General features: G+C 40.0%; 1 protein-coding gene across 1 annotated transcript; it reads right to left on the bottom strand.

The window, feature by feature from the left end:
* Positions 1-7,991: 7,991 nt before the first annotated feature.
* LOC146002047 (endocuticle structural glycoprotein ABD-5-like) lies at positions 7,992-12,152 on the bottom strand. The gene is made up of 3 exons (XM_083139760.1): positions 12,087-12,152; positions 9,980-10,092; positions 7,992-8,688 (listed from the first exon to the last, which is right to left on the bottom strand). The coding sequence occupies exons 1-3, from the start codon at positions 12,093-12,095 to the stop codon at positions 8,496-8,498; spliced, it is 315 nt and encodes a 104-aa protein (XP_082995886.1). The 5' UTR covers positions 12,096-12,152; the 3' UTR covers positions 7,992-8,495.
* Positions 12,153-13,213: the final 1,061 nt, after the last annotated feature.

Raw genomic sequence — 13,213 nt, 5'->3', positions numbered from 1 at the left:
GAAATCCTCGGACGAATTGTTAGGAAGTCACAAGCAGACGGGAATCATAGCCACGTTCAAACCAAGTTCCGAATTCATGGAACCGATCATCTACACACCCTCTTCGCCGATCTATTTTCCAGTATGTCGCAACCGCATAGACAACATAGAGTTGGTGGTGACGAACGAGAAAGGAGACGTGGTGGATTTCGCAGGTGCAACGACAACGGCCGTCGTGGAGATCACCGTATAATAAATAACACACATAGTGAAAAAAAATGGAGCAAATCGAAAGTTACGAATTGCAATCTTTCCCTCCCAACCGTCGCACGTTCGCCAATCTCAACGAAGCGAACAGGGAAATCGAATACGACGTGTACGTAGGCGACGGGTTCGTGCATCCTCACAGAGCGGACCTTTACCTTCAATTCGACGTGGTGAAGAAGGCAAGCGGAGACGCGTTCCCCGCAGCAGCAAATTTGATACTCGTGGACAACTTCGTGCCTCACCTGTTCTCGCAGGTGGAAGTGAGGAAACACAACACCGTCATCGACAGAATCGATTATCCAGGCATCACGTCGACGGCAGTGGGAACATTGAAATTATCCAAAACGGACGCAGCGTACTATCAAGCGGGAGGTTTCGAAGCGGGGACCAAAATATCGACGAGAAGTCACACGGTGCTCTTTCCCATGCGTCTGCTTCCGAGATTCTTCTCGGACTACAAGGAGATCATGTGGAAGGGAGGACTGAGGATCACATTTCTAAGAGCGGCCAACGACAACGACGCACTGATGCGATACGCTACTTTGGGTCCGGACGGTACCACGCCACTGCCCAACACTTTACCCGAAGCAGCTAAGTGCGTCATCCGGAGCATGGAGTTGAGAATGCCGGTGGTGGAATACGAAACGAACTACGCCCTCAAGTACAAAGCGGAGATCTTGAAAAGTCCACAGGTGCCGATTCACTTTCACGGTTACCAGTGCGTGCAGAAGATAGCGTCGGGAAGTCACATGGAATTCGACGTGACGACGCAGTTCAATAACATACAGTTCGACATGCCAGATTTCGTCGTAGTGCTCTTTCAGACCGGGAGGGACAAGAATCAGGAAAAAGATTCCAGCAAGTTCGACGACTGCAAGATCAAGAACGTTTATCTGAAGAATGGTAGGAACGAAGTGTTCCCGCGCGAGAATTACAACCTCGACATGACCAAAGATGATTATCTCAAACTTTACGAAGCTTACACGGCTTACAAGCGCGTGACCGAGGGAAACGTCGACGTGTACTACACACCCAGCGAATTCAAAACCCACAGACCCATGTCCGTCATCAATACGACGAAGAGGAAGCAGGTCCTGATCGCACCAACATCAAGGTCGTCTGCGAGTTCCACGACGCCTTGCCCGAGGAGACCGTGTGCAGCGTCATCCTGATTGCAGAGAAGTCTTTCGCCTACGACGTGAAGAACGAGAGGGTCACGGAGCAGTTTTAACAGGTTTAACATTTTTTCTTGCACAATCAGTTACAATAAGAATTTGTACTAGCACAATGATAATACGAATTTCACCAGTTATCAGTTACAATATCTTTTTCATCCTATCAGTTACAATGTCTTTTTTTTCATCAGTTTTTGCACTATAGCACGAGACAATCAGAATTTGCACAAAAAATTTTGTTGTTTTTACATGAGAAAATTAACAATGAAATTTTTTTTTTTTACTTTATCGTTTCAGATGCTGTCGAACATCAAAAACACATACACATACACACACTAGAAAAAAAGCATGCAACTTTATTTGTAACACACACATATTCTCCATCTTCATCAAGAAAATATTATAATAAACATAATTTTTATCTATCTCACAATAAACTCTATATCAAAAAATACAACATCAATTAACACTAGAGTCGTTAGTACACGTTGCATGCATTACGGAGGTCCTCTGTAGAGTTTCATGGAGAAAAAAAAACAAACACGTGAAACTCTACAGAGGTGTGGTTATCTAACCGCAGCCGTTAGAACCTTTTTTTTTGGTTGGGCACCACGCACTCCTGGCGGGGTTATAGGGGCCAGGAATCCTAAAAAACAATTATTGTTATTTTGTTTGTTTGCTTGCGTCACAATACAGAAATAATGAGAGGCGCGTGTGTGTGCGTGTGTGGCACATCGTTCCCGAGAGGTTTACAAAGGTCACGATATATAAACATGGTCCCCGGACTTGGAAAATTGCGATAAGGGGAATTCGTACTTCAAGGATGAGAAAGTGTATTTTCTCGTACCGGCTTTTCTGCGCTGTGAAACATCGTCAGCGCAATAAATGAGGCGCGGAACGTGGAGAGAAAGTGAGTTTCTGAGGTTTTGGTGCGATTTTCTTAGAGGTCAAAAAATCAGGGTTGCAGTGGGAGATACATTTACTATCTACTCTTGTAAGTACAAATTGATAAGAGGTGGAATCACTACTAACCGTATGAAACTAAGAGAGAGTGTATAGATACACTTACAATAGAAATAAAAACGACCTGCTTGGCGGAATGGTTAGCACAGTGCGCTATGACGTACGTAATCTCAGATTTGAATCCGGCATGAGTATGGATGTTCTTTGAGAGAGTCCTTACATCAGTATCATCACTCATCCACGTCTTCGCAATTAGCCAAAATGGCAGAAAAGCCAAGTAAAATAAACCAAATAAATAAATCAATCAATCACAAGAAAGAAAAAAGTAATCACCTGAAATCATCACTTAAGAAGATGTTTTCAATATTCAATTTTTGTTTCTTTGTATTCTGTCCCAGCCGAGAGGCCCGGATCACTGACTGGTTGTATTGGATGATAGCTGTACTAAAATCCTTGCAAGAAACTATGAATTTATCGAAAGTTTTCAATGTGCTGGATCGTAAGGTTGTTTTTAAGGGGTGTCAAGTGAAAAATTAACAGCAATATTAGGTCTTATAGAAAATGTGCTACTGTTGCGAATGGAAATAAATCACCAGGGCTCGGTAGCTGAAAAATCATATTTGTACCTGAGCCTCGAAAGCAATGCTAAATCAGTCCGTTTTCCTTCAGTTAGAACCAGAAAACCTTCTTTTTATTTTGCATTTTTTTTTCATTTTCGGCCTTTTTTTGCCTTTTAGGTTATTTTTCAGTATTTTTTGCCGTTTTCTTTGATTTTTTCAGTTTTGAAGTTTAATTTTCTCCTCCCCTGAAGCACGACAATATGCAAACAATCAACAATAATTATGCATTGTTGCACTTGCAAGCAATTTACATATTTAAATTTCCTGACATGGTCATTTTAACAAGTTCGTCGTTAATCAATACAAGAACACTGAAATGTTCGGCAATGAATTAAATAATTAATTGTGGTAAATACAGTCCGTCCATTTCCTTCCGAGGCCGAGAGATCGGGAGAAGTGTTGCGGCGGCGCTAGCTGAGATGCCGACATTTTCGACCAGTAACGTCCCGCTTATTTTTATGGAAATGATCTTTAGCGTGCAGATATTTATATGAATATTGCAAAACGAGCACTAACCTGTGTTATAAGAGTTGTTCAAAGTGATGTCCACCTACATTCACACATCCCTGGCATCGTTTGATGAAAATTTGATTGACACGCAAAAGTTCTTCTTCCGTAATTCTTCCACGTTCTGCCCTTATATTGTCTTTTTGTTCGTCGATACAATGAGGGATATTTCGGTAGACTCTATAGCACACAGTACGAAATTAACACGTTCTTGGTTCAAGGTCTGTTCCTCACTCCATTCGCATCTCTGTCTAGGGCACCTGTAGTCGCGAATGAAAGAACAACTCAAGCTCAGAGCTTTCAGATTGCAAACAATGCTCCCGAAAACCATTGACTTTTAACGGTTTAGTCTGCAACGTAATCTTGATACAGTGTTGCATATTCGAAACCTCCAACCGATTCCGAGCGAAGCAAAACGCTTTCGAGGGTAAACTTAAGCGGGACGTTACTGGTCGAAAATGTCGGCATCTCCGCTAGTGCCGCCCGCCACACTTCTCCCGATCTCTCAGCCTCGTACGATATATTTTTCCTACTGCAAACTTAAAATACTTTGTCGGAAGCTCACTTCCCTTGCTGAAAACTATTATCTCTTTAATCTGTGGTTTTAATGTAAAATTATTCACAATATACATAAATTATAATCTGATGCACGCGAAACAGAACTACGTGTATATTTTCACTACTGTATCGTGGAAGGTCCTCTCTGAAAGGAAGTTAATGACGTACGAGGGTGGTTCAATAATTATTGTCCCTGACATATAAGCAGTATTATTTTTTCACAAACTCCCCCTTCACAGTAATGCACTTCTTCCACCTATGCTGTAAAGCCACTATGCCAGCTTCAAAGAATGTCTGTGGCTGAGCCATTCTTCCGCAGCGTCCATAACAGCAGCATTTGAGGGAAAATGCGTCCCCTTGAGGTGCTCCTTCAACTTCGGGAACAAATGAAAGTCATAGGGGCGAGGTCGGGTGAGTAGGGAGGCTGTTCCAACACATGGAAACCAGCAGCATGGATTGCGGCACCAGTAACATACCTTCTGTGTGCTGGAGCATTATCGTGGTGAAACAGCACTTTTCGCCGCAACATCCCACGCCGTTTCTCCTTGATTGCTTCGCGTAACTTAGGGATTAGGGCTGCATAATAGTCCCCAGTAACAGTGTGTCCCACCAGGTAGTCAATAAGGAGCACACCCTTCCCATCCCAAAAAATTGTGGCCATAACCTTGCGTGCTGATGCTTGCACCCTGAATTTGCGGAGGGAGATGAATTGCTGTGCCGCCACTCCATACTCTGTCGTTTGGACTCGGGATCATAGTGGTGGAGCCATGTCTCATCCACTGTCACAAATCTATCACAGAACTGCTTCAGGTCTGCCCCCATCAGCTCCAAACCAGCCCTTGAACATTGAACTCTGTCTTTCTGTTGTTCACGGGATAACATTTTGGGGACCATCGCGCTGACACCTTTCTGAATCCCAAGTGTTCATGCACAATGGTTTCCACTGAGCCTAGAGAGATGTGCATGATGTCTGCTAACTGTTGCACCGTGATTCTTCTGTCAGCCATAATCATGTCATGCACAGCAACAATGTTTTCTGGGGTGGATGCTGTTGTTGGAGGACCAGCACCAGGGGCCTGTTGACAGCTTTCCCTGCCGCAACGGAAATCGCGGCACCAGTTTTGTACCACCTGGAAGGTAGGAGCCCCATCACCCAACACACTGACCATGTCCTCATGAATCTCCTTTGGGTTTAGTCCCTTTTTCTGGAGGTACTTGATGACAGCTCGTTGTTCGGTTTTCTCCATTTTTCAAACTAAGTGCCACCTCTCACATCTAAAACGAGAAAAACAAATTTGCTATAGTACCTACGGTTCTGAAATTTTGCATATAGGCATCTAAGACAATAGGCTACAATATCCCCATCATTCATTGCAATTCATATTCTTTAAGTATGCCGGGGACAATAATTATTGAATCGCCTTCGTATACAGAAACACCTTGCAGTGTATTTTATGTAACTTTATGTAACCTTAACGTAAAACAAAGAATACTACATTTGCATCTAATTACTTTTTCACCTTTGCTTCAGTAGTTTAAACTACCAAACAATTATCCAATTATTCAACTACTCTGTTGTAATTTATGAAAAATCAAGCTTTAATTTTATGAGCGAAAATTATTTTCGGTCATTTTTTCTTACCATTTTAGGACCTTTTTATTAATTTTTAGGTCATTCTACAGGTTTTTTTTTTTACATTTTTTAGGTCATCAACTTCCGAGCACTAGAAATCACAAAGAATGCATTGCAAATAAGGTCGAATTTCCGGATTGTGAGCAGGTTATTTTATCCTGCATGTAAATATTTATGTCCTGCCACATATTGCGCAAGGAAGTGAAAGGACGTTGGCAGTCACAGGCGACCCTAAGTGTACGTCAACCCTGAGGCATGACACAAACTGTTCAGATAAATTCAGTAGGTATTTAAAATTCTCATTAGTCAGGGAAATTGAGTGTGCCATCCATGGGAGATACTTGGTAAAATATATTTAATTTTCGGAGTATGATCAGGAATAGTTGGAGCATCATTAATAAGTTCGTCCACAAACACATTTCGTGATTATAAACACATATATAGCATCGCTGTCGGTACTCATTTATATGCCATTAGAAGCAGAATCTCAAAAAATTTAATACCTAACTAACTACCTCAGTGGAACTCAATGTGTGCTCCTCGTGTCTCGCTGCAAACATCCCTCTAGAGTATTGTTAAACGGGATTCAAACTTTCATCCTTACAAAGTGCAAATGGCTCAACAATTACGGCCGGAAGATAAAGTGAACAGGCGGAGATTCTGCACAACCTTTTTGGACAGAATCAACCATAGTGATGCAATACTGCCCAATCTTATGATGTCTAATGAGGCAAATTTTCATCTTAACGGTTTTGTGAATAAACAAAACTTTGCTATTGCTCTGACACTAACCCACAACTGATTCATGAACGGTCCCGTAGCCCAAAGGTCAACAAAGGTCAACGTCTAGTGTGTTATTGGGCTGTGCAGTGGAATCATTGGACCATATATATATATTTTAAGAAAACGGGCGTACAGTGAATGTTAATGCTGTTCGATATGTGGACATGATTAACAATTTATTAATTCCACAAGTGCAGTGACAAGGTCTTCGAGACACGACATGGTTTCAGCAAGATGGTGATACGGCCCATATTTCCATGACTGAACTGAGGCGCCACTTTCCACATCGATTAATCTCACGATCTGGTTATATTGAATGGCCTGCGAGATCACCCGATCTCTGCGCTCCTGATTTTTTTCCTTTGGGGCTACCAAAAGAACAAAGTGTTTTCAAGTAAATCAAAACGTTAAAATAAACGAACATCATGTAAAATATTTTCTACCTTCTAATTTAATTATGTGTAATACTTGAATATTTATCCAAAAGACACATTTAGATTCTTCACTCACAAGATAGGATAAAATTACAGCATTGCATTTATTTTTAAAAATTGAGGTTCAGGGACACTTTCACATGGAATAATGCCCCTTGACATTCTTTCAACTAACTCTCTAGCATTCTAAAACCCGAAGGTTTATGGCTGCAGCAACACAAGTCTTCCATCTGTTCCTACCCTGCGTAATATCAAATCAATCTTTTCCATCCTTATCGGTTTCCTTTAGGCTCATCTCAACGTTATCCCTCCATCTTCTTCTTGGCCTTCCTACAGGTATCTTACCATCAGGTTTCCCAACAAGAATCCTGCCACATGACCTGCTCATCTATGTCTTCCTAATTTTATTATTCTAATGATATCTGGACATGTGACCTGTTTTCAAAAGTATAAAATTGGTAAATAACAGCGATAAGATCTGCACAAAATTTATAAGTGAAAATATTAGAGGGGAAAGGTCCCCTTGTCCCACCGTCGCACGCTTATCTTCATACTTTGATTAGGCGCTTAGTAATCAATGTTTTCAATTCAGCAGCTGCAAAACCACATACAGCCCATAGATGTCAGTAGGTTTAGAGTATTTTATGTTGAAAAAACGAAACCTACTTTAAGTAAATAGCAAAGACATATACAGTTATTAAATTTTATAATTAATATAATTTATAGTAAAATATAATACATGTGTAGAATATCTCAAGGCGCACATGACTTGAAGGTGAAAACTGGAATGTTTTATCACCGTATATTTATTATTAGTAATCAAACTGTTTTATATATCCATTCACCAGAAAAATGATAATCCTTTCAAACATCATAGTACATGGATAATATATAACTCTATATTTGATTGTATTTTATAGTTAGTAATGAAATCAAATAAATGGTAACATATTTTTTACGTATAGAGAGGATGTGTATTTGTTTCGTTAATATCCTAGTGTGGCATTTTGAAAGCAATATTTAGTAAGTTGTATAAGTATTATGTGCTTGTAGGGACAAAAAATTATGTCAGTTTTTGTATAAATGAATTCTTCATTTTGTAGAAAAAATACATAGATAAAAGTATTACGCACAGCGCTATCTTTATTATGTTCTTAAGTACAAAAACATTTACTGTAAAAAATACAATATGTACAAATTGTATCATTCTCTCATTTCGACTTGGAGATAATTGTCGATCTCCAAATTCATGTTTTACGTTGTTTTAGTTGTTTCTTTAAAAAAATAATACCCGGGTTTGAAGACAGCATGCAAGAGATGAGATACCAAAGGGTGATAGTCGCAGCCTCCCTAGGGATTATAAATGAGCAGCTCCAGCGCAGCTGTGGGAATAAATAACAGCTTTTGTATCGTTGTCCATTCACCAAGTCCGGAAAGGTCCATCCACAGATAAGAAGAAAGTTGAGAAAAAAGATGACAGACGCCTGAGATCAGTGGCTCCGCCAGCGAGCAAATTTTCACCTCAGATGTCCGAAAGAACTAGTAAACGACGTCATATCCGTTTTCATCCGCTTATTTACTTCCTTCCGGCAACGTGGGTAGTCTTGGGTTGGAATCCGTTCTCGTCCGCTACGTACTCGACGGTGTAGGTGCTGCCGTCTGGGGAGACGTAGGTGTAGCTGCCTCGGACAACCTGGACTTCATTTTCGGATCCAGCGTCCCTCAGTTCACCTGTTTCTTGTCTTGAAGTTCCGTCGCTGAGTTCATAGCTGCAGAAAAGAAAAACGGTAACATAAGGTCAAGTTTATTACGTAACAGAATTTCTAAAACGACCTTATTGCATTTCCTCATTGCTGTATCAAGAACCCGAGTCAATAAAGGACTGCTGATAGAATACACTTGTAATCAGATATTCGAAAAAGCATAATTCACTATTTCATTAATAATCCCATCTTCTTCTTTCGGACAATGTAATCTTTTCTTAACTATTTATATATGACTAATACTAATCTAACTGTGTATTAGACACATGTAAAGGCAATAAATGTTTATATGTAATAAATATTACGTTGATGCTACCTATCCTTCATCGTGATCTACATATGTGAAAAATATCTGTTGTTCTATACAACACTTACAACCATCATAGTTTCTTCAGTATGTATTAATTTGAATGCTCTTTTACAGTACTAAGTACCGATTTAGTTTAGTCACTAAAATTAACCTTAGTCTAGAAAGTTACTAAAGTTGTACTTTTCTAGTTGGTTCATTGTTTTTAATATTGTATGAATATTAATAATAATAATAATAACAATAAATGTATTGCTGGCAGTAGTACTTTTCTTGCACAGAAGGCTTTGCATTAAGAGGCTTTAGTGCGGGGGCTAAAGTGGAAAAAGGAGGGGTAACTGACCCTCTACACCACCCGAATCGCAGCGAATATTTCGATCTTCAGCATTTCATCAGAATTCAAAATTGCCGTACAGCTCTTTCTTTTAAGAATTTATATTCCAAACTTTCTGGACAGATGGCAAAGTTTTGCTATCATTTAATAATAATGTAAATTATAGTCTATTGTGTCTTTTGAAATGTATTTCACTAATACTATAATTTTTCATGGTCTTTGTTACATAAAAATTGTACAATTCTCTTTCTATGTTTGTTTAATTAATACTGAATGTACATAAACGCTGCATACTTACAGAAGAAAGACCTGATTTTATTTTCAAATGCAGATTGGTGTATTCTGTTGTATTAAGAATAAAATACACATTGATACAGTGGGATCCATGAGTATTACCGTACAAATTGTCCATGACTATTTTCATTCATTTTTCTTACATCTTATGTTCTTTAAGCGATAGATTTTTATGTATGCTGGTGCAGAAGTTGTCAACAGCTTGTTTTGAGTTTTCTTTTAATTCTTGAAGCTCTTATTGTATCAAATAAAATGCACGAACATGGTGATGGACAATTTGGACGGTAATACTCATGGATCCTACTGTACATAGATGTAAATATTGTTCAATGACACCTCACACACAGGCAAGGGAAACTTACGCAAAGCTGTAGTCCCCAAGACCAATGCCGAGATCTGAAGTAAAGGACCGAACCTGGATGTCGTTCTGCGGCCTGGCAACTGCCAAAGCAACGATGGCTGCGAATACGAGAACCTGCAAAATAGAAGATGATTATATTAATATGCATTAGCTTAGAGAACATGTCTTCATAATTCCCCTGAAGCTAAATATTACATATAGAGGGTACGAAGTCCTTCAACGTCTAAATATTTAGAAGTGGTGTAGTTTCAAGTAGCTGCAGAGTAGTCACAAGTGGTAGAAGTTTGTAACAAAGAGACAAATTGTTCTTGAAATATACTATGAATTTTTGGTGTGAATTCTTACGTTCATTTTAATTAGTGTATTGATATTAATGAATGTATTGTCATAGACAAATAATCAAAGGGTACCGGGTTCAATCTGCGGTGAAGGCGCATAGTGGTTCGGATTCCACTTTAAACTGTAGGTCCAGACCCGAGTGGACTGTTTCTGTGGAAGTGAACTTGACACAACAATTTCATCAATCAATCAAAACAAAATTGCAAAATATGCGGTTGAATTCAAAATAAGGCACGATTTGATTTCGTTGTTGTGTTTTATAGTTTAAACAGAATGTTCTTTTGTCAATGATTTCTTTTTAATTAGCATCTTGGGATTCGAACTTGGGCTCTCGTGTACTCGTATACTTTATAATAATATGCAAGTCTACATTGTTTCAAGATAAAAAAATATGTATAGTTAGCTTTGGGGATGTGAAATCGTAAAATTGGCATTACTCTACCCCCTCCTAGGTGGTTGGTCGACCCACAATCTCGCCACAGAAAATCCCGGGTTCGACTCCCGCCATACGCACGGACATTCCTTTGCGAGTGCCCTTTAGAAGGGGAAATAAGAAAAAAAATACAAATTACACTCACTACAGAATAAGCATATTTATATTATACTCACCAAAAATCCTAATTTAGGCAAATATAGATACTATCTAGTTATCAATATGCCTTTTAATAGAACTTTAAATCTGTCTAGAAATTTCTAAACTATGAATAAGATATGTAGCCCGTTCTACCGTCATCCATCTCATATCATTTACTTATCTATCTGTTCACTGTTCTTTTAGAATAATTTTAGTGTCATTAATATTTTTGTAGGGTGTTGAAAACCTGTATTAAGCAGTACTCTCCATAAGATTTCTTCGTGAAGCATGGAAAAATTAAGCTTCGTTTATTGCATACTAGTTTCCAATCGATGGATATCGTGTTAGAATGTCTGTAGTGACATCTACTGTGTTTCGCATCAAACTTCAGATTTTAGGTCTAATCCGGATTAACTTACTATGTCAAACATTTTGCAAACCGAAAACTTCAAATTTAAATACACAACTTACATGTTTGTTAATGTAAAACAAATTGCCGTTATTCAGTTAAGTTGAATCTCGCAGGAGCTCGTATCCGAGACGGATGAATAGTTTTCTTTCGATAATACAACCCTTGTGGCTTTTATTTTGTGCACGCCTACTCCTAAATGGCGCAGCGACTAAGCTATCGTCTTTGAATCAGCGGGTTCCAGGTTCGATTCACGCAAAGGTTCCTTTCAGTAGATTGGATACCACTTTTCACTGTAACTCATTTTGAATTATTAGTCTAGCTTTGCATCGAGTAGACTTAAGATAAAACTTTCGTAAGGTTTTTTGTTCTTGCAGTAGCATGTGTACCCTTTGAGCCACTGCTTCCTTCCCATTTCGTTACCTTACAGGAGCTATCATTCATCCTTGTTCTGGTGCAGTGGTCTCGCTGTCACCTTGTAATCAAGAGGTTCCCGAGTTCGAACCCCAGTGAAGGCACGGTGGTTCTAATCCCGCTTTAAACTGTAGATCCAGTCCTCATTAGCCTATCTGAGCAAAAAATAACTTACAACGGACAAACATTTTAGTATTCTCGCGGTTAGTCACAACGGTGCGTGTTTTCACGGCTCAAAGATGCCTTCACTATGACCTAACTGCAACACTGCACGGAAGCACAATGGCCTACAAGGTCCACTGTTCTTGCCTGAGAATATGGCCGGAGAATAACATGCTACAAGAAAGTAGAATCCACACAGAACAAACTCACCAGCTTCATTGTGAATCCTGTTATTTTTTAACTTCTGTGTCTTGATTGAGTCGTTGGTAACTTGTGTCTGCCTTGGGTCACCCATTGCGGTCCTTATATACCATGTCTCACCTAGCCGCCCCCCTTCCCCTCCCAGCCGCCTACAGCGCTTCTCGCTCGCAGCCGACAAGTGAAAGGGGCCGACCCCCTTCCGGGCAAAGATTCAACCCAAAACCTCCTGACATTTTTCCCGCGAGGATGAGTGCGCAAGTACACACACACACACGCATTCACCGGCCCGTGACCTCCAACAGGCCTGGTGACATTTTGGCCAAGACTCGTGAAGCGCGGGTGTATGGCATTCAGGCACGGGCTTTAATTATAATCGCATTAGGATCCTTTTCTTCTTTGCGGGCGAACACCTGGACGAGTCATTATTAGATATGTAAATGAAAGTGTTCTGTGGGAAGGATTTGACTTTGCCATTTGTCTCTGTTGTTTCGTGCAGCAGACCGTAATGAGTTTGTTCGAACTGGCCTCCGTGGTTGAGTGGTTAGCGTAACGCTCTATGGAGCCATAGGTTACAGGTTCGAACTCCGGTCAGGTATGGATGTATCCTATTGTCACGTTACAATTTACAGTAATTTGTGTTACAGGATGGGTTCAGTCTCTGAGTTTTCGGTGGCAACCAACCACTGTGAGGAAATTGGGGAGCTACGAGTGAGTACCGTAACGCGGTCTGGGCTCCTACAACGGCTGAGGGTTCGACGTGCTGACCCCACGCCACTCCATTAAAAGTTAGAGATCCCACACGTCTAGATAGGATTGTGGGAGGGAGACTGCCATTCGGGAGATCGGTGTAGGCTCTTACAGGGCTGTAGAGCCACGGGTTATATTACGTTAGAACAGGATACTCTAAATTCCAATTATGGTGTCTTGTCCATTAAACGGAACAACAATTTCCAATTTCTTATTTTCCAATAAACCTAAATAATGCATTTCTAGAACTGAAGCAGAACTAAATTCCAATTTATAATTAGAGTTAAGATCAAAATAATAATAGGCTGTACAAAACTGAGTGTGAAACCTACCTGTTCTGGATCCCGGAATTACCTTTGCAACATGTTGTATTCACTTACATGTAAGCC

The sequence above is a fragment of the Lepisma saccharinum genome, chromosome 18, assembly GCF_977018435.1.
Source record: "Lepisma saccharinum chromosome 18, izLepSacc3.1, whole genome shotgun sequence".
Classification (NCBI taxonomy): domain Eukaryota; kingdom Metazoa; phylum Arthropoda; class Insecta; order Zygentoma; family Lepismatidae; genus Lepisma; species Lepisma saccharinum.
The sequence above is the reverse complement of the archived record's forward strand: the minus strand, read 5'-3'. Positions and strand labels throughout refer to the sequence as shown.